General features: G+C 33.0%; 1 protein-coding gene across 2 annotated transcripts in view; it reads left to right on the top strand.

The window, feature by feature from the left end:
• LOC143057891 (A disintegrin and metalloproteinase with thrombospondin motifs like) overlaps nt 1-17,031 on the top strand; it is a 38,196-nt gene extending 21,165 nt beyond the window's left edge. Inside the window, exons 4-17 of one of the 2 annotated variants that reach the window (XM_076231350.1) lie at nt 3,593-3,800; nt 4,591-4,685; nt 5,680-5,710; nt 6,449-6,530; nt 7,327-7,420; nt 8,514-8,591; nt 10,127-10,278; nt 11,659-11,699; nt 12,284-12,389; nt 12,613-12,789; nt 14,433-14,571; nt 15,205-15,336; nt 15,707-15,758; nt 16,258-17,031. In XM_076231350.1, the coding sequence (XP_076087465.1) occupies nt 3,593-3,800; nt 4,591-4,685; nt 5,680-5,710; nt 6,449-6,530; nt 7,327-7,420; nt 8,514-8,591; nt 10,127-10,278; nt 11,659-11,699; nt 12,284-12,389; nt 12,613-12,789; nt 14,433-14,571; nt 15,205-15,336; nt 15,707-15,758; nt 16,258-16,679 (1,809 nt within the window). In that variant the 3' untranslated portion in view covers nt 16,680-17,031. The remainder of the gene's footprint in view (nt 1-3,592; nt 3,801-4,590; nt 4,686-5,679; nt 5,711-6,448; nt 6,531-7,326; nt 7,421-8,513; nt 8,592-10,126; nt 10,279-11,658; nt 11,700-12,283; nt 12,390-12,612; nt 12,790-14,432; nt 14,572-15,204; nt 15,337-15,706; nt 15,759-16,257) is intronic. The other variant, XM_076231351.1, reaches the window with a different exon arrangement.
• The last annotated feature ends 5,074 nt before the right edge of the window (nt 17,032-22,105 follow it).

The raw sequence follows: 22,105 nt of genomic DNA on the forward strand, positions 1-22,105 counted from the left end.
ATGTTGTAAGTATTTCTATTCCAGTTTTATAGTGACGACGTTTCACGTTATCATATTGTAAATATTTCTAATCAAGTTTTATAGTGACGACTTATCACGTTATCATGTCGAAGTATTTCTATTCCAGTTTTATAGTGATGACTTATCACGTTCTCATGTTGTAAGTATTTCTAGGCCAGTTTTATAGTGACGAATTATCACGTTATCATGTTGTAAGTATTTGTAGTCAAGTTTTATAGTGACGACTTATCACGTTATCATGTTGTAAGTATTTCTATTCAAGTTTTATAGTGACGACTTATCACGTTATCATGTTGTAAGTATTCTTGGCCAGTTTTATAGTGACGATTTATCACGTTATCATGTTGTAAGTATTTCTAGTCAAGTTTTATAGTGACGACTTATCACGTTCTCATGTTATAAGTATTTCTAGGCCAGTTTTATAGTGACGAATTATCACGTTATCATGTTGTAAGTATTTGTAGTCAAGTTTTATAGTGACGACTTATCACGTTATCATGTTGTAAGTATTTCTAGTCAAGTTTTATAGTGACGACTTATCACGTTATCATGTTGTAAGTATTTCTATTCCAGTTTTATAGTGACGACTTATCACGTTATCATATTGTAAGTATTTCTAATCAAGTTTTATAGTGACGACTTATCACGTTATCATGTCGAAGTATTTCTATTCCAGTTTTATAGTGACGAATTATCACGTTATCATGTTGTAAGTATTTCTAATCAAGTTTTATAGTGACGACTTATCACGTTATCATATTGTAAGTATTTCTAGTCAAGTTTTATAGTGACGACTTATCACGTTATCATGTTGTAAGTATTTGTAGTCAAGTTTTATAGTGACGACTTATCACGTTATCATGTTGTAAGTATTTCTAGTCAAGTTTTATAGTGACGACTTATCACGTTATCATGTTGTAAGTATTTCTAGTCCAGTTTTATAGTGACGACTTATCACGTTATCATATTGTAAGTATTTCTAGTCCAGTTTTATAGTGACGAATTATCACGTTATCATGTTGGAAGTATTTGTAGTCAAGTTTTATAGTGACGAATTATCACGTTATCATGTTGTAAGTATTTCTGTTCCAGTTTTATAGTGACGACGTTTCACGTTATCATATTGTAAATATTTCTAATCAAGTTTTATAGTGACGACTTATCACGTTATCATGTCGAAGTATTTCTATTCCAGTTTTATAGTGATGACTTATCACGTTCTCATGTTGTAAGTATTTCTAGGCCATTTTTATAGTGACGAATTATCACGTTATCATGTTGTAAGTATTTGTAGTCAAGTTTTATAGTGACGACTTATCACGTTATCATGTTGTAAGTATTTCTATTCAAGTTTTATAGTGACGACTTATCACGTTATCATGTTGTAAGTATTTCTCGGCCAGTTTTATAGTGACGATTTATCACGTTATCATGTTGTAAGTATTTCTAGTCAAGTTTTATAGTGACGACTTATCACGTTCTCATGTTGTAAGTATTTCTAGGCCAGTTTTATAGTGACGAATTATCACGTTATCATGTTGTAAGTATTTGTAGTCAAGTTTTATAGTGACGACTTATCACGTTATCATGTTGTAAGTATTTCTAGTCAAGTTTTATAGTGACGACTTATCACGTTATCATGTTGTAAGTATTTCTATTCCAGTTTTATAGTGACGACTTATCACGTTATCATATTGTAAGTATTTCTAATCAAGTTTTATAGTGACGACTTATCACGTTATCATGTCGAAGTATTTCTATTCCAGTTTTATAGTGACGAATTATCACGTTATCATGTTGTAAGTATTTCTAATCAAGTTTTATAGTGACGACTTATCACGTTATCATATTGTAAGTATTTCTAGTCAAGTTTTATAGTGACGACTTATCACGTTATCATGTTGTAAGTATTTGTAGTCAAGTTTTATAGTGACGACTTATCACGTTATCATGTTGTAAGTATTTCTAGTCAAGTTTTATAGTGACGACTTATCACGTTATCATGTTGTAAGTATTTCTAGTCAAGTTTTATAGTGACGACTTATCACGTTATCATATTGTAATTAATAGTTATCCCATAAGGACGCGGTGTGTCAGTGTAAGATCACCCCGATGGCCGGAGGCCAGAGGGTGATCTAACACTGACACACCAAGTCCGACTGGGATAACTATTTTACATCCCAGCTGTTTTAGATTAGACGAAAAACCATTTACAATTTATAAAATCTAGTTTAGAACGCCACACAACCATAACAATATACTTTATATATTACTATATGATGTATACCCATTTTGAACCCCAAACACGATGAGTAGATATCAAACAATGTCAACTCGCCCCACTTGCCAATCGGCCCACACTATATCGCCACTTTTTGAAAATATCGTCCCACTCTTGTTTACCGACTTGCCTCACTTTGAAAGAGTGTAAAATCAAATTGAACAATCAGTCTGAAAACTCACTAATTAACGAAAATGGTTAAAACACCACAGAATAAAGGTTTGACAACTCGCCCCACTTTTAAAAAATTCTTGCTTCCTTTAAGTACGTCAAATTACTATTATTTCGTATCAAGTCGTCCTGGTGTAGTGGTATGTGTCGTGGCTTGATATGCTAAAGGTCTTGAGTTCGAATCCCAGCATATACACTGGATTTTTTCTACGTGAATTTTAATAGATAGTTGTATAATTAATTATAAGTTTTATAGTGGATTTTACATTCCCGCCAAAATGTTACAGAACAAAGGAAAGCATGCATAACAAAGAAACTCAAACTGGGGTGATCTGGTAGGGGTGATCCGGCTCAGATCACCCCTGTTAGAACAAAGGAGCTGGGATGTAAGTATTTCTAGTCCAGTTTTATAGTGACGAATTATCACGTTATCATGTTGGAAGTATTTGTAGTCAAGTTTTATAGTGACGAATTATCACGTTATCATGTTGTAAGTATTTCTGTTCAAGTTTTATAGTGACGATTGCCAAATAAAATTGATCACAAGATGTAACAAAATGGATCTTAATATAAATTTAATACTAAACAGAAAAAAAGTTTTTTAACTTGTGGCCATGATGTTATACCACAAACATACGTTGTCAATATGTTTTTAGTACACCAGATCCGGATTTCGACAAATAAATGTCTCTTTAGTGATGTTAGGGATTTGGAAGGTATTTGGAAGGCCATATAAAAAGTACTCTCATTTTTAGAAAAAGTACCCTCATTTTTAGATAGACTCTTGAGTTTTAAGAGTCGATATAGGATGAACGGATCATATAAACCGGAGGGAAAATATGATACAAGCTTTTGAAAACATCGATACCAAAATGTTGAGATTATGATTTATGCCTAGAATTTTTATTTTTTGCTAACAGTTCATATTCTTGTATTAATCAATGAAGTGTTAAATTATGATACGGGCTGATTCAGCGAAAAGATCAGATGTTTCAGACCATGTTTTGATTCTTTTCTTGTTATTGCATGTGAACATAGAACTTTACATAGTTGTATAGATAATATGATTTAAACTTTTATTGAGTATATGAAATAAATTCTTATGGTATATTATTACAGCATGCCACATACATAATAGGCTCATCATGGTTTACACTTGAGCCATCAGAAACAGCAGGATCTCGGACCAAGAGACAAGTCGTCGTATCGCCACAAATTTCATCCGAAAAGACAACAGCCCATCCTGCTCTTGACAGGAAATATTTAGTCTATGAAACGCTTTTTGCAGAAGGTCAAACGTTCTTTAATGATACTTTCGTCTTAAAAGGTACATAGTGTTAGATAAAAGCCATCGTCATGAAAAGTTTATTATTCGGTTAAAGACTACCTTTATTTGTTCTTATTGACCACACTTTTAATGTTAATTTGAACCAGCTTTTCTTGTCCTTGGTGGACTAAAAGATGGTCCAATGACATCCAATTGCAAGTCGAATAAAACCCTTCCTCTGACACACATAGACACAAACACGAGTCTGTTAATATTAATATTGTAATGTTAAACCCCGATCTTGACAGGTGTTTTCGACTCAATATTGCCAGTATTCCTGCATGAAGACTGTTATCAAGTAGTACATGATCAATGGTATTTTCAAACCCGTTGCAACAGTTAGACCAAGAAACGTTACTATATCCTTTTCGCAGTCAAGTAAATCATTTGTACAAGTCATGTAAAGAAAGAGCAGAAAAGATTGGAAGAAAAATTCAGCTTTCAACATGTACAAGAGTCTGACTGATGTTTACAGAATAGAGAATGATAGATCATTACTACAGAATAATGTGCCCAGAAAATAAAGAAAAGAGAAAAATCGTCTTTAAACATGATAAAGAAGAGAACAAAGAATTATTGGGAAAATATGAAAAGGATAGAGATAACTGCCATGCAATATAATTTAAAAAAATACAGACACGATGGACGCAAAAACCTTAACATTTGAAATGCAGGATTCATAAATACGTAGACACGTTGGGCATTTTATCAAAATTTTAAATTGAAAACATTAAATTACTCAATATATTTGTTCGTTGAATTTCAATGTTTTACTCATTATATTTGAAAGAGAATCCAGGTTTTACTACAGACCCACAATTAACAACAGAAAGAATCACAGAATCAAATTCAACGACCAACTCAGTACCCGTATTTAATTTCCGTGTAAGTATATTCTTTCGAAATTTTACTCTTTAATAATTTTATATATATTTATTTTGGGAGAAAGTTAGACAAAACAGACGTTTATAAACGCTTTCTCTGTTTGCCATTAATTTGTTTGGTGGTGGCGGGATGTTGTTTGTTTTGTTTTGTTCTTGCTTTTTCTTTTAGGAAATTAATTTTTGGTTGATGACAATGAAGAAAGACGAAGACTACAACCTTTCTCGGTTTACTATTTCAAAGTTAAGTTTTCAGCAATCCTCGCATTTTAAAGCTTTAAAGTTGTACCATCATAAGAGGATTTATATCTTTATCAACGGGACTGCGTGTTCAAAATTTTTTACTCAGTTTCGCGGATCCTTTTGTTTTTAATATTAACTTTTACTTTACTTTCCCCTATATTGATGTGAACCTATATAGATGATGTTCTCTCACTAAATAATTAAAAATTTGGTGACTATGTTGAACGAATCTATCCAATCGAACTAGAGATAAAGGATACAACTGATACAGTTAAGTCGGACTCATATTTTTACTTCCATCAAGAAATTGACAATTAGATTCGGTTGAAGTATTTAATGGATTTGTAATAACATGATCTACACGACGGGTGCCACATGGGGAACAGAATTTGCTTACCCTTCCGAAGCACCTGAGATCTCTAAGTTTTTGGTGGGGTTCGTGTTGCTCAGTCTTTAGTTGTCTATGTTATTCTTGTGTACTATTATTTTCTGTTTGTCTTTTTCATTTTTAGCCATGGCGTTGTCGGTTTATTTTCGATTTATGAGTTTGACTGTTCCTCTGGTATCTTTCGCCCCTCTTTTTTGACATAAGCATTTTTCATCTCACAAAATTGGCTTCATAAGATTACTCGCGAAAATAAGTTGGTGTAAAAATCTGAATTCCATCATATCTGGGCGATATTGGCCTGTTTGTAAATAATCTGCCAAATATTTCAACGGCCAATAAAAGATTGTAAATTTTGGTTATTTTTCAGGATAGAGGAAAGAGGTCAAGTCCAACAAAAGGTATTTGTTAGTAATGTGCATTTGTATAATTCTGTAAACATTAGTTTTATATATAAATAAAGTTTTCAGTTATATGCGTTGAACTGAAATGTATGGATTAAAGTTCTTGTTGGTTAACGTACAGTGGCAAATATTTCGTGAACATTTGTTCAGTCTATGCGGAATTTTTTGGAAGAGCCAGAGATAATGATAAAAATATAACAGATGAATTCTTAAACACCCGACATGTGCAACATTTAGTAGTATATTTACTCTTTATGTTATTTTCTAAAATTTTATAAAGTATGTTTTTCCTGTTTATGACCTAGCTTTTCACCATTTGTTTGTATTGTATCTATTTGTGTGTCATCCTGAATATTTTTGAAATATTTGGACGTTTATTAAAAAGCAACAAATTACCATTGCTATCTCATGAGCTTAAAAACAAAAAAACAAAATTGTTGAAAATCCTAAAAATTAAGATCAACGATCAGAAATGCGAAGAAAACGACTTAATAAATCTATAAGGATCGCTGAATACATGAAGTCGAAATTAAGGGTTTTCATAATGGTTGAGGAAAACGATAAATTTGCGAGGAAAACTAATAAACGATAAAATCATTAAGAACATTTCTAGTTATAGCATACAGCTGGATAATTATACTACTCCGCAGCATAAGCTTCCATAATAAAAATTACTAGAGAACAGTTACCCTGTTACTTTTATTATTTTATCTGCATTATTGTGATATTTTTTAGAAGGAAAGAAACGTACAAAAAGGCAGATTCCACTACTATACGTGGAGTATTTAGTCTGTATTGATTATGCAAACTATGTCATGTAAGCATACACATACCTTCATTATTTATAGTAGAACGTGTATACCAATATTGATCTTAAAATCTAATAAATGATGAAAAACAGTTCTTATTCAAAGATGAAATTTTGAGAATGTAATTTTTCCTGAAAATCAAAAATACGTATTAAATATAACTTGTTTTATGTCTTTCGTGTCCGCAAGTTATGCAGTAGTTGCTCCATTTATTAAAAGTCATGATCCTCGAGGATACTGGACTAGACAACTACATGAAACTTTATCTGTACAAACGTATATTATGCTCATTGTATTATTTTATAAATTTGTTCTATGCCATCAAACCAATTGAAATTTACCAATGCATACATGTAAATACGCATTATAGATAAAGTAGTGATAAAAGAAGTTTTTAATAATAACTTGCTAAACCTACTCAAAGGTTTAAAAGAAAAAATATAGAAACATAAGCAAACTCTACAATAGCTTGATTTCATTTAGTTTTTCTAAATGCCTTTCATTCAATTGATTGTTAGTTCAACTTGAAATTGCATACAGAAGGGTCTGGATGGTGGTCCTTAATTTCTGTATTTTTTTAATCTTTAGGCATTTTTCTCTATTGACTCTTTTTGCTTTTCGCCCTTTAATCTCTATTCTTTTCATTCGAGTCATTCTCTATTTTTTATTTGTTTTGCTCCATTTTTCTCTATTTTCTCTTTTTTTGTGATCATTATTTTTATAGTCTGTAAGCACCCACCTACACCCTCATACATGTATTTTTGAAATGATTTATATTGGTACATATTTATATTTTATTTACAGTTGGAAAGAAATGTCTACAGCAACAGACGATGCACAAAAGCATGCAGACGCAGAAAATATGATTATACAATTTTACTTGTTCGTTACCAACGGGGTGAGTCAGTATTGAATATTAAAATATATATATATTGATATATTGATAGTATTTGTGATTAAATCAGATCAAACATGCCGATCTCAAAGTAAAAAGCCAGTTCATATATGGCACATCATCAAGTTAACCGACATTTGTACATGCATATGGTAGACCAAGACCAATAGAATTCTGTGCGTTATGCAGGGAAAGGGGGCATCGTATTTCTGAAACATTTTGATTCATCTTTTGTGAAATAATATAAACTTAAATTACCTGAATATATCATAGTTCATTATACATGTTATACAGTCAATATTAAATATGTTAGAACATTGGTAAGGTTAGAGTTTTAGGCTGATTAAAAGAAATCACTGAACTTTGCTATTCACCAAGAGCTAATACACTACGTTTATTTATATTAGCTAACAGCATTCTGTATTATGATAAGGTTCATCGATAAACTAATACTGGATTGAGGTTATCTTGATTTCAATCAGACCAAACCTCAAAAATGTTATTACGTATATTGAAAAGTGCATTTAGCTGCTGTTATGGCGACACGACAGCTGATACATAGGGTATAAGTCATCGCTTATTATTAACAACTCAGAACACCAGAGATGAGTGTCTATACAAGATGTCATGTTCTTAATTGTCCGACATGCGTGTCAATCAATTTAACAAAAACAATCTAAGTTTAAGGGCCATCGCCATATTTTTTCAAATATTATAACCAAACCAAAATTGAAACAAATAATAAGATATGATAGAAGACAACTGTTGATGATGCTAATGCTTTTGGTTGTGAGTGCATATGGATGGATTAAACAACTCTGACTTTTAGATTTTAACAGTTCTATGCTAAACGTTTGTCTATGGAAAATATGTACAAAGCACGTGCGCTTGTGGAACGAACACACCTTTTTATTTTTATTTTGTTTTGGTTTTTTATTTTATTTTTTAGTAAATATTCCTTAATATTTTAATTGATTTTCATTTGTTTAATATGTTCTTGGTCCTATCCATACAATTTTACCATAAGAGTAGTTTATTCACGATGCCCCTATATTCTTATTATCTTTCATTTTTGTTTCAAATCTTTTATTTTTAGATAAATACAAGATATGAATCATTAATGACACCGGAAGGAGACGTCAAGGTCATATTGGCAGGGTTTGTTATCGCTACGGTAAGTTTTCTTACAGGTTTGCTAAAAACCCAGTAAAATTTTGACATTGTGCAAATAAGCCTCGTGCTTACACTGACCAAATTAGATTTGAAGTATAAAGCTTATTCATTCAATTTAATTTGAAACAAAAAAGCATCAAAGTTAAAGTATTTTTACAAAACCGCCTGTGTAAATCCTACTATGAGTTCAGTTAAGTGAAGCACTTGCTCAAAATTAAATTAAGAACGTGCTATATTCAAATATTTGACTTTTCCACACCATAGTTGTTTTAAAGTTTTTTTTTCTTATTTTTCATTGCATTATAGGTAAGCCCGGTTCTAGTAAATTTTCCTCTGGATTAGTAAAATTGTTTATTTTTTTTAAATTATGTATCTTCTAGGTATATCTTTATTTCATTTGATTCATTTTAAATTCGAAAGGTATTGAAACATGTTTCTCTGAATCGGTTATCTGAGACAATGTTGGGCCAAATGACATACAAATATAAAGTAAGAAATGTTTTATTTGGCAAAAGTACAAAATTGTACGGCCACGGCTTGACAAAGAATGGGACTGCCGAGACACATAATTGGCAAGTCCCTAGTATATATAATTAAACCTTATATTCCATTCCTTATTCCGTATTTCCACATTATTGTCCATTCCTTATTTCCACATTATTGTCCATTCCTTATTCCTTATTTCCACATTATTCTTATTCCTTATTCCCACCTTATTGTTATTCCTTATAATGTCATTTCCTTATATATATCAACATAATATCCTTATTAACATTATTGCTTCCAAAATATATCGGATGCTGGCCCTGGGAAACAGAAGCTCAGCGGATACATAATTCCATTATAAGAAGCATACTATATTTGTAGATGTTGTATCGCTATTTTCGCCATTAAATGGTCGGAGTCTTTATCTCAAGCCGTGACGAAGGATTGGGATTACAATCGGAATAAACTACCAGTCATTTCAACCTGAAAAATAGAACAAAAACAGGAGAAAAACGAACAACATGATATATAATATTCAACACGTGCATATTAATTACATTTTAGAAGTATATCTTTAATTTAAGTGGTGGGTGGGCGGGTAACTTTTGAAACAAACATTAGTTAATTCATACGGAACCCAATTTTTTGCGTCTTCTCTCTGCTGTATCGTGGTAAAGAAAGAATGATGACGTCACAGTTATCAAGGTTAAAATAATTAACGTGATTCATAATACATAACAAGTTCCACCACGTGTGCAAAGCGGGACAACTCCCAAAACGTAAGCCCACTTTCCTCCGATAACCGGATTTATTCTTCATAGGAATGAATCTTATTATGTGTCTACAACTTACTGTTATTATTTTAAATAGAAACGTTGAAGTCTCAGATTGAACTTCTTATTTGAAATAGTTTCCCCATTTTTGCATAGACAGCTAGATATTTTCTACCTAGAATTGTTGCTGATTTTTTTTTACCATTATTTGAAAAACCATGGAAACATGCATGGTCCTTTCAAGTGATAACATAAACCTTACTGTATTTTCAAATAGAATATTGAAGCCTCACGATGGACAGAAGACAATGTCATCAGTTCGAATGTAGTTAATGATGGAAATACATTACTGACATTTTCACAATGGATAAATGCCAACAGAAACACTGGTGCCATTCCACCTCACGATCATGCTGCACTGTTTACTGGGTACGTATAGAGTGAACACTGACTGTACAAGATAAAATAGTATCATTTATTAGATTACCTAAGCTGTATTTTGCAAACTCTTTGTAAATTTTGGATTCTCAATGCTCTTCAAATTCTTGGTTATACTTTATTTGGCCTTTTAACTTTATATGGTTCAATGGTTTGAGCTTCATCGGTGTCTTTTGTTGAAGAAATTGAGTCTCACTTACAATATTAAAAGCCTGGTATCTTTGATGGGCTTTTTTATGTACAAGACATGCATCGAGAGTTTTTCTAACATCAAGGTGGCATTCTGTGGTATAGGGAGGTAATTTGTCAGGTTCAATCCATCATTTTCTACATTTGAAAATGTCTGTACCAACTCATGAATATGACAGTTGTCCATTCGTTTGATGTGTTTTATCATTTGATTTTGCCATTTGATTAGGGACTTTCCGTTTTGAATTTTCCTCAGAGTTTTTATACGCCCGTCAAAATTTTGACGGGACGTATTATGGTATACAAATGTCCGGTGTTCGTCCGTCTGTCTGTCCGTCCGTCTGTCCGTCCGTCCGTCTGTCTGTCCGGCGTAAACATGTCGCACCGTAACTTGAGAACGACTTATCTAAATTTCATGAAACTTAATATAGTTGTTTTTTATGATGGTCAAATGATCTGTATACTTTTTGGTGAAAATAAGATTTAAACTTTTTGAGTTACGGCACTTTGTAACTAAAACAGGGGTGTGTTTTTTTTTCACATGTCGTACCGTATTTCAAAAACGATTCCTGATTATTGCTTAAAACTTTACACACTTCTTAGTTATATTAATCTTAATATCTGTATACTTTTTGGTGATGATTCAAAATTTCATTTTTGAGTTATTGAGTATTTTGTAAAAAAGGGGGAGGGGGTTTTTACATGTCGTGCCGTATCTCAAAAACGATTTATGATTATTGCATTTAAACTTTACACACTTCTTTGTTATATTAATCTAAAGATCTGTATACTTTTTGGTGATGACTCAAAATTTTATTTTAGTGATATTTGTAAAAAAAAAACAGGGTGGGGGGGGGGGGGGTTACATGTCCCGCTGTGTCTCAAAAGCAATAAATGGTAATTGCTTAAAACTTTCTCAGAAACTTTTTATGATTATTGCATAAAACTTCCACACAAGACGTCGGGCGTATCATGCGCTCATGGCGCAGCTGTTTATTACTTTTCACAGTGCATGTTTTTTGGGTGTGTTAGTCTTTGTTTACTCCTTTGTTTTGATTACTATTGTCTCATAAGAGTTTTGTCTCTTGAGCAACTTTTCCAAAACATAATATTGTTTTAGAAATCTTAATTGTCTTCAACAACTTATGTATAAATTCTTTAAGTATTTTAACTTTTTTGTAGGTATGATTTGGCAGAGAAAATAACAGATAAAAGGACAATAGGTATTTGACTATATATTAATTTAACAGTCATTGTCAAAATTAGTAATTAAACTATGCTGAGGTATTAATATATTTAAGCAAAGTTGACATCTATTGAAGATTTGGTATTCTTTCAAGAGTACATCGACGTCATCTCCAACTAAAACAATTTCAGCTATTTATCTCGGCATGTGTCATTTTTCACATGTTTTTTTATGTAACAGTAGGTGTTTGCCTTTTTCCGTTTCAGACTAGTTTTGTCTTAGGAGACAACAATTCCATTTGCTAATCTATGGAGGAACGGTGGTCAAGAGGAGTTTAAAAATCTGCCTTGTGCAAAATTTAAAAACGATAAATCTTACCAAGGACAGGATAAAAAATATTAATCTGCAAAACCAACACAGTTTTTTGTAGGAAATAATTTTGTACAAAATAGAAAATCAATTTTCTACACAAACCAATGCGGAATTCACAATGTGATAATAAATATTTTATAAGACCCTACCCGACACAATATCAAGCTGTAGTTCACTTGAATAATTGTATCTAATTGATTAAGCTTACCGGTCGCACACAAGTATTTACATGTGTTTCTTTCTTTTCAGGGATAGCTTACCTTTCAAGAGTGTGTAACTCGTATGCATCATCTGTCAACGAAGAAACATTCAACGCCATGATTATACACATCGCTGCACACGAACTTGCACACAAGTAAATTTATGTTATTGTCTTCTTTTTTTTTCATTAATGTTTACAGTATTTCTCAGCAATATTTATTTGAACCTTGCAATTCAAAATGGTATGTTAAATATTGGCAATTGAAGAATTTTGACAATATGAACACCTATTGAAAGACTTCGAATATCTTCTTCGTTGCTTTTCAAGCCTTTGAAATCCAAAATATGTATAAAGTTGGTTTTTTTTTATCTTGTAGCCTAGGAGCATCTCATGACAGCTATCATTCCAACGGATGTTCAGCAGAGTTTGGATATGTAATGTCTCCTTCACTCCCCAATAGTGAATACAGCTCAGCCACCTCAGCATCCAGAAATTTTATATTTTCCTCATGTTCAAGGGCAGCGATTGGAGCATACATAGCGGGTTTAGAAACGTAAGTAACATTTGGATATAAGTTGGATGGGTCGATGCCACTGCTGGTGGAGGATATCACCAGCCCAGTAGTCAGCACTTCGGTGTTGACATGAATATCAATTATATGGTATTTTTTTTTTATAAATTTCCTGTTTACTAAAGAATGGATTTTTCAAAATATTGAGGATATTCTTATTCCAAGCATAGATAACCTTAGTCGTATTTGGCACAACTTTTTGTAATTAGTGGTCCTCGATGCTCTTCAACTTTGTACTTGTTTGGCTTTATAACTAGTTTGTTCTGAGAGTCACTGATGAGTCTGGTGCAGACGAAACGCGCGTCTGGGGTATTAAACTATAAGCCAAGTACTTAGATAACAATTTACATCACTGGGTCGATGGCACTGCTGGTGGACGTTTATTCCCCGAGGGTATCACCAACTCAGTAGTCAGCACATCGGTGCTGACATGAATATCAATTATATGGTAATTCTTATAAATTTCCTATTTACAAAACTATGAATTTTCAATATTTTAAGAATAATCCTATTGCAGGCATCGATAACCTTAATCGTATTTGGCACAACTTTTTTGGAATCTGGGGTCCTCAATGCTCTTCAACTTTGTACTTGTTTGGCTTTATAACTATTTTGTTCTGAGCGTCACTGTTGAGTCTTGTGTAGACGAAACACGCGTCTGGGGTATTTAATTGCCAGCCTGTTACCTTTGATAACTATTTACAACACTGGGTCGATGCCACTGCTGGTGGACGTTTCGTCCCCGAGGGTATCACCAACTCAGTATTCAGCACTTCGTAGTTGACATGAATATCAATTATATGGTCATTTTTATAAATTTACTGTTTATAAAAGTATGAATTTTTCAAAATTCTAAGGATATTCCTATTGCAGGCATAGATAACCTTAATCGTATTTGGCACAACTTGGAATTTGGGGTCTTAGATGATCTTCAACTTTGTACTTGTCTGGCTTTATAACTATTTTGTTCTGAGCGTCACTGATGAATCGTGTGTAGACGAAACGCACGTCTGGTGTATTAAATTATAAGCTTGGTACCTTTGATAACTATTTATACTAGATATGATACGAATGTCTATATGAAGTCAGGAATATAACATTATATTCCGTTTGTACCTTCGTAATTCAAGTCTGACGTTTGATTTGACAGGTTTTACCTTAGAGTTCGGTATTTTTGCTAAAATCTTTTATTTTAAGAAGATCTCTAAATATGCAGACACAATGAAGCATGTTCCTTGTGCAACATTTCATTTAATTAGCTGTTAGTTAGAAAAGTTAAGCAGAGAGGGGAACAAAAGTTGTCCAGAAAGATCTCTAAATATGCAGACACAATGAAGCATGTTCCTTGTGCAACATTTCAGTTAATTAGCTGTTAGTTAGAAACGTTAAGCAGATATATATTTTCGAGTAAGGCCCATTGACATATTGACAGAAATCAGCTCGAGACCTGGACAACTTTTGTTCACCTCTCTGCAAACTTAAACATCTGAATTCGATTTTTTTTATACAATTGTCGAAGGAATAAAAGGTATACATTTATCAGTTAGTATTAACTGTTCTTTGAACAAGTCTAAGTTGCTACTTAAATGATATCTTGTAACTGTGAAAATGATTGAATATTTTAGAAACTGTTTGGAAAATTCTCCCATGGATGGATTGGTAGATTTGACACTTGCTGCATTCAACCCAGGTGAAACGGTATACGGTGTTGATGATCAGTGTAGACTTACATATGCCCCAAACGGTGGGTCAGCAATGTGCAGGGTATGTGTTTAAGTCCAGTATGCTTACAGTATGGAAGAGTAATATTTACAAAAACACAATATAACGATATAATTTACAGCAATTTATATGTATATATAGCCTTCTCGAACTGAAGATTTCATTGTTTTCGGGTTACTATGCAGTGAAGAGGTAGTTGACTGAATAGTGGGGAGGAGGACATTGCCGTATTTGACATTTTGGGTCCTCAATGCTCTTCAACTTTTTACCTGTTTGGCTTTACAACTATTTTGATCTGAACGTCACTGATAAGTCTTATTTAGACGAAATGTGCGTCTGGCGTATTACATTATAATCCTGGTACCTTTGATAACTATTGAAATGCAAAATGAGAGAAGTCTTTTTATAGTCATAAAGGAAATGAGTGTCCTTTTTTAGTTAAATTTTTTTTTCCATATTTTTTTTTGTATTCCTCCATTTTCCCTCAGCTATCACGCTTGTGCTATCTACCAGGAATTTTACAAAGAGTAATTATGTATAGCATGCAATGATGTTCGCTTATTTTCCATTATAATTGAACATAACGTTATAAACCATAAAAAGGTTCTTAAATGTTAAAAATATGTGTGTTCAGTTTGTTTGTTGTCACAATGAGGTTTCTTCCATTTTTTTCAGGAAAACTATCCTTTAACAACAATGAAATGGGCCAGTGTATGTTACAGATTACAGTGTAGAAATCCTGCAAATCTGAATGGACCTTGTTCAAGTCAATTTGCACATGACGGCACAGCTTGTGGAAACTATAAGGTATGGCTGTAATTCGTGAGCCTAGATTCGTGATCTGTTTTCTGAATTTTTGTTTAATAATCAGTTTGTCTTGTCTTGTTTATGCCTTAATCATATGAATTTTGCTTGAAGCTGTTGGCTTTCATACTTTCATGTTATGTTTGATTCTTTAAAAAAGCTTTTTGATACATATATTTAAATGATAAAACCACAAACTACATTTTGTGCATTTGAAACACTTCTTCCGAATTAACCATCACCAGTTACGCTAAAACATGAAAAAAATGAAAGTCAAGGGTATATAGTACCTGAATTATTCCAGCACAACAGCTCTTGTTAATTTACTCATAGAGTCAAACTTAACTTATCCAATGTATTTGACTGTTTTCAGTGGTGTCAACAAGGCCAATGTGTTAGCTCTGTAGACGCGCCCAATGTCCCAGGTAAGAAGTGAAATCTACATGCATGATCTACTTGCAATTTGGATTTTACTGAAATATTCACGTAGATGGTGCATGTAGTATCTAGATTATTGAATGGAAAAACACCATCAATTGTATGCGTCCGAAGCGGTTTTCTGGGTTAACCTTCATCAGGAACGCTCTACGCATAGAACAACAATGGAAATCGCCATATAAATAAACAGGTTGTTTAGTTGTTGATGGTGTAGTTCCTACCATATGTATTTCAAATTTCTCGTTTCTTATTTAGATTAGATCGTTGATTTTCCTGTTTGAATTGTTTTACACTAGTAATTTTAGGACCCTTTATAGCTTGTTGATCGATGTGAAGCACGGCTCGGTGTTAATGGCCGTACACAATGTATAATGCCAATGTGACGTTTTTCACTGTTTATGGTTTAAAAACAAATAATTTTATGTCAAGGTTTGGTTATTAGTTTCAGCAAGAGTTCTATCTTAAATCTATTCAGTTCTTCTTCAGATATTTGTCCATTTGGAGATGACCCACTGTTCAATTGTGACATAAACCAATGCAGCCAGTATGGTCAACAGATCCGTTCTGGGAAATGCTGCTATACGTGCCTGGTTCCAAAGACGACCACTTCAACTAGTACCAGCACGACCACGACGACGCCACCAACTACAATAACCACGCCCATTACTACAACAATCACGCTCACCACAACAACACCTACGACCACGCCCACCACTACAACCACGCCCACAACGAAGACAACAACAATGCAATCTACAACAACAAGAGTAATAAAAACAACCCGTCAAACATCAATGAATACACCAGTGACAACTGATAAACCATTTTCCCAAAGTTTCGATGAACTTGCGGATCATGACTTGAAAACGGCAATGGCTTTATTTGTACATTTAGTTGCTATGTTATAGATTCAGATTTGCAAAATATTTTAACAGTCAGTGTCTTTGTTAAAGACGATATTGTTCATAAAGAATGAATCCAATGTTCACACCTTTTTTGAAAACACTGCTTGATTTGACATTTCAGAAACTATTGCAATCTGAAAACATTTTCAAAAATCAAAGTGTTGTGATTGGTGAAAACTTTCTAAGCAAAGCGAATTCAACCAACGACATTGCAAAATCATCTTTTTTGTTTCAAACATGTGTTAGAAACTCGATTTAAGATGAACTTTAGTTTTTTATTTAATGCGTATTTATTGTTGGCAGTAATGTTGTAAATGTCCTATTGTTTGGTTTTTTTCTCAAATAAACGAGTACTTCCGTGTTCTTTTGTTCTCCATATTTCGAAATTTGATAATAAAATCAGAATAACATGTAGACTGATCCTCTACTTTGCATGCAACATACGGTATCTCAGAGCCAAACTGACAAAGGACAAGGAACAAGTCTAGATAACATGTTGCACAAACGGTAAGAGGTCTATAAATGGACCATCTTCCGAAAGTCTTTAATTTCTTAATGCAAAAAGCTTGTGAAACGGTATTTGGATGAGATGATATAATAAACTATTGTTACCCCAGAAATAGAGTGATTAAGTGTGGTGAACGTATAGGTTTACATTTATATAGACGCAAATTGTGTCACTGGAATTTCCATTTCTTATTTTTTCTGTATCAAATGAATTTTGTGATAATATGAAAAAGACAAAAGAAAAGCCAAGCGAAGTGACGGTTGTGAATGTAACTATAATAAACATCTCAGATCATAATGCTCTGTAAATTAAACATTCATTGTCAAAAGATAATTCAATTTAAAATCATTACCATAACTTCTCTGTCTTAACATCTAAGAATGAAAAGCCGTTTTTATACGAAGTTAAATTTTACCGAATGTGTCTGATTAAACCGAACAATCCAAAACGGAAACTAGCTCCAAAAGATCTTAAATTCAATAGAAAATCTTCTGATTTCTCCCATCCCAATTTATCAATTGAAGGGCTTGATTTCACTCGTATAACCTCCAATAAAACACCTTAGCAAACAACAACGCATACCGTGAAATTTCTGCAAGGGAAGGTTTTCCAAAAACCAACAGGAAGCATTCCCAATACAAAGTATAGAAGAATAATTAATCATTATAAACGGCCATAATTTATCGAACTCCTTAGTCTACATTAAAACAATACTACAAAGTATTTCAACGCTTACATAATTGTACACTCTGTAAATGTCGTAAGTATTCATTTATGCCTACTTAAATAAAGTTTCAAAGATAATTTACATTTAATTTATTAAATCAAGAAAATGTTATTCAGACAATAATTTACCGGATGTATGATGAATGCTCCAAATATACTAACATAGGTTCAATCAAGGATTTATATATTAATAGCTATATGCAATATATGTAATTTGTTTGACATTAACGTAACTTTCTTTCAAATTTAAACAATTTTCAAAGGACAACTGTTCTTATCTTGTACGACAATTTTAGAAAGCCTTTTCTGATTTAAAAGACGGATATAAGTGTTATTCGTATACATATATATTAGAAAGCAAATTTACAGATCTAACATTGTTGGGTTGATGTTTAGACGAGTTATATATATATATATATATACAACTCGTCTAAACATCAACCCAACAATGTTAGATCTGTAAATTTGCTGATCTAACATTGTTGGGTTGATGTTTAGACGAGTTATATATATATATATATATATACAACTCGTCTAAACATCAACCCAACAATGTTAGATCTGTAAATTTGCTTTCGCAAATTTTTGGTTCTTCCCTCGCCGGGATTCGAACCCATGCTACTGTGATATCGTGACACCAAATCGCCTGCACTGCAGCCGTCCCGCTAGACCACACGACCACCTGGGCTCTCAAAAAAAGAGCTTTCGCTGGCCGTGTGTTACCTTTCTTCGTCAGTTTTAATCTAGCGGCGTACTACAGTACATGATATATAAGGCATGAAGATGTTATTGTTACAGATCAGCTAAATTATCTATAGTAAAGGATCCTACAAATTAATGTAATATACAGTCACAGAAAATAATTATATTTATAAGTACGTCTGAGTCAGTGACAACTCTACAACAGATGTATCCATCGGATCGCCATCAATGATGGTGATACATGGCTGTGTACATAATGTATATACAACTCGTCAGGTAATATCGATGTGTGAATATATATATATATGTGTGTGTGTGTGTTAAGGCAGAGAACCGATTTAGCCGAAATGGTGCTTTGTAATGAGAAACACTGTATATCTTTTTATTAGGGATAAATTTACCTCAGGCATAGATTACCTTGCTGTATTTGGCAAAACTTTTAGGAATTTTGTCCTCAATGCTCTTCAACTTCGTACTTTATTTGGCCTTTTCATTTTTTTTGGATTCGAGCGCCACTGATGAGTCGTTTGTAGACGAAACGCGCGTCGGCGTATATACTAAATTTAGTCCTGGTATCTATGATGAGTTTATTTACAACCACTGGGTCGATGCCACTGCTGGTGGAGATTAATTTCCCCGAAGGTATCGCAAGCCCAGTAGTCAGCACTTTTTGTGCTGACATGAATTGTCATTGATATGGTTATATTCATAAATTTACTGTTTACAAATGTTTGAATTTTTTGAAATACTAAGGCTTTTCTACCTGAGGCATAGATTACCATAGCTGTATTTGGCAAAACTTTTAGGAATTTTGGTCTTCAATGCTCTTCAACTTCGTACTTTATTTGGCCTTTTTAACTTTTTTTGATTCGAGCGCCACTAATGAGTCGTTTGTAGACGAAACGCGCGTCGTCGTATATACAAATTTAGTCCTGGTATCTATGATGAGTTTATTTTCGACACTCATCATTAGTAATAATAAATACTCAAATTAAACTAGATGACAATTTATTTTTATGCCCCGCCTAGTGAAATTATGTTTATTGGTCCTTGCGTCCGTTCGTCTGACCGTTCGTCCGTTAGTCTTTCTGTCCTGCTTTAATTCTAAGTTATTGGTCAAGGAGTAGGGTATCCGTGTACTCTGGACAAATTATACTTTATAATGTTTGTATGAATACTATTTTCTTAACTAATCTCTTGTGATTGTTTTGCCACGATTTTGATTATCTGATACACCTTTAGATCCTTACCTTTCTTCTTTTGTGAGGTTTAAGTATAAATAAGTCTTTCGACTAAAAGCAAAAGCAAGCTATGTTCTCAATAACACTAGAACACACCCGCGAAATCGTTGTGAAATAGAGCGTATGTAAACTGTAAAAAAAATATAACTGGAGAATTTCAGGAGAAGTATCAAAAATCGAAGGTACTTGGGGATTGGTTACATTTTTTTTTGCCCTCCCCCTTTTTTCCAATTACCAATTTTTATTGTAAATTATACCAAATAAAATTTAGTCATAGTATATGTTTGTAGTATACAGACATATATCAGTGACCGCCGTCGTTAGTAAACTATTGGAATTGATAGTAAATAGCAAATACACCAGTAGATGTATGAAAAACGCGAAAATAATTGTCCTGTCCCATGGACTTATGCAAATTATGTTTAATTTTAAAACAGGCCTAAAGGGCAGCGGAAGTCTTTTATATTTCTTCAAAAGTCAGTCTGATGACGGAAACGGAAAACGTATCAAAAGATATAGGTATATCTCTACTCCTGACTATTGAATTTTAATATTCAAAGCGCCAGACTTTTCGAGATTTTTAAAAAGTAAAATTTACTGTTGAGAGTGAAGAAATATCGTTATATACGAGTTAGAGTGGTGGAATCTGTGTTTCGAATGATTTTTATCTTCCTGTTCGAAGATTTGTAGAAAGCTGTGTTCTTTATATGTAACGCTATCAGAAATGCTAACCAATTATCTACCTATTATACTAGTGATGAGAAAGATCGTTAATTCAAATTCAGGCCGGATTAAACTGGAGGTTTGCTAATGTTTCTTCTCCGCAAATAACATGACGTTTCGGACTAAGAACACAAGCATCGTCCGGAGTTAGATCATTTGTCCGATTACGGTGACATATTTCCCTGCACATAGTAGTACATATGTATGAAAAAAAAATCATGTGATCTTCCACAGATTTGAATTTCGGAATTTATTAAAAGGTTCAATTTAATTTCTGTTTAGTGTATCTATGTCAGCAATCTGCATCAGAAATGGTCGGCCTTTATTATGACAATACAATAGGGAATTCAGAAGAAACCAAGAAAATTTGACGTCATAATTAAAATTTAACCAATCATCTGCCTATTTTACTAGTGATGAGAAAGATCGTTGTTTCAAATTCAGGCCGGATTAAACTGGAGGTTTGCTATTGTTTCTTCTCCGCAAATAACATGACGTTTCGGAATAAGAGCACAAACATTGTCCGGAGTTAGATCACCTTGATCTATGTGCATATCAAGATACAAGTAACTTGTCTAAGGGAGAGATAAATCCTACTGTGCACCTCTTCTTGTCGACGTATTTCTTTATTATTATGAGCCTGACTTCATACAGAAACTTCTTCATAAGAAAGAAGTTGACCTTCATGGAATAACCGTTTCACAGATGATATCGGATATGATCCAAACGTTTGACCTTCCAAATTAGACTATTTACCGGGTTTGTTATAACATGAGCAACACTACGGGTGCCACATCTGGAGCAGGATCTGCTTTCCCTTCCGGAACACCTGAGATAACCCCCTGTGTTTGGTGGGGTTGTGTTTCTTAGTCTTTAGTTTTCTATGTTGTGTCATATGTACTTATATTTGTCTGTTTGTCTTTTTCATTTTTTACCATGGCGTTGTCAGTTTATTTTCGATTTATGAGTTTGACTGTCCCTCTGGTATCTTTCGCCCCTCTTTCACACTCCAACATGGATGAAAATAGATTTCATGACAAAAATATCTATTTTGTTGATCTTGTCAAATTGGTTTTCTTTAGATTTTGCTCAAAACACAAAACAGGTAAGAAAATCCTAATTTAAGGTCAATCATTCCAGATGAAGAATGACAGTCTACTTACTATATCGGCAAAGTTTAACTTTAAATAAATCTCGCCTTGATGATAATGTTTGTGATTTAAAAGTGTTTATTTGTCTATAATAATTCAAATTTTATATGGCATAACTGAAAAAAAATATGTCTTTCTAAATATCATGATAATAGTAAAAAAAATGGTAAAACTTGTCAATTATGGTCAACAACTCCTACTAAAATTTGTGTAACAGTTTTAACAAATATGGTCAATTGTTAGAGCTCATTATTCTGAACATTTTTGCTCCTTTCAGATTTATATTTATAAAGGTAAAAAAAAAACAATAGAAAAAACCTGCATTTTTAAATAGGCCGGATCATAGGACACATTTTAAAATCTAGATACCCAAATAAC

Source organism: Mytilus galloprovincialis, chromosome 13, assembly GCF_965363235.1.
Source record: "Mytilus galloprovincialis chromosome 13, xbMytGall1.hap1.1, whole genome shotgun sequence".
Classification (NCBI taxonomy): Eukaryota; Metazoa; Mollusca; class Bivalvia; order Mytilida; family Mytilidae; genus Mytilus; species Mytilus galloprovincialis.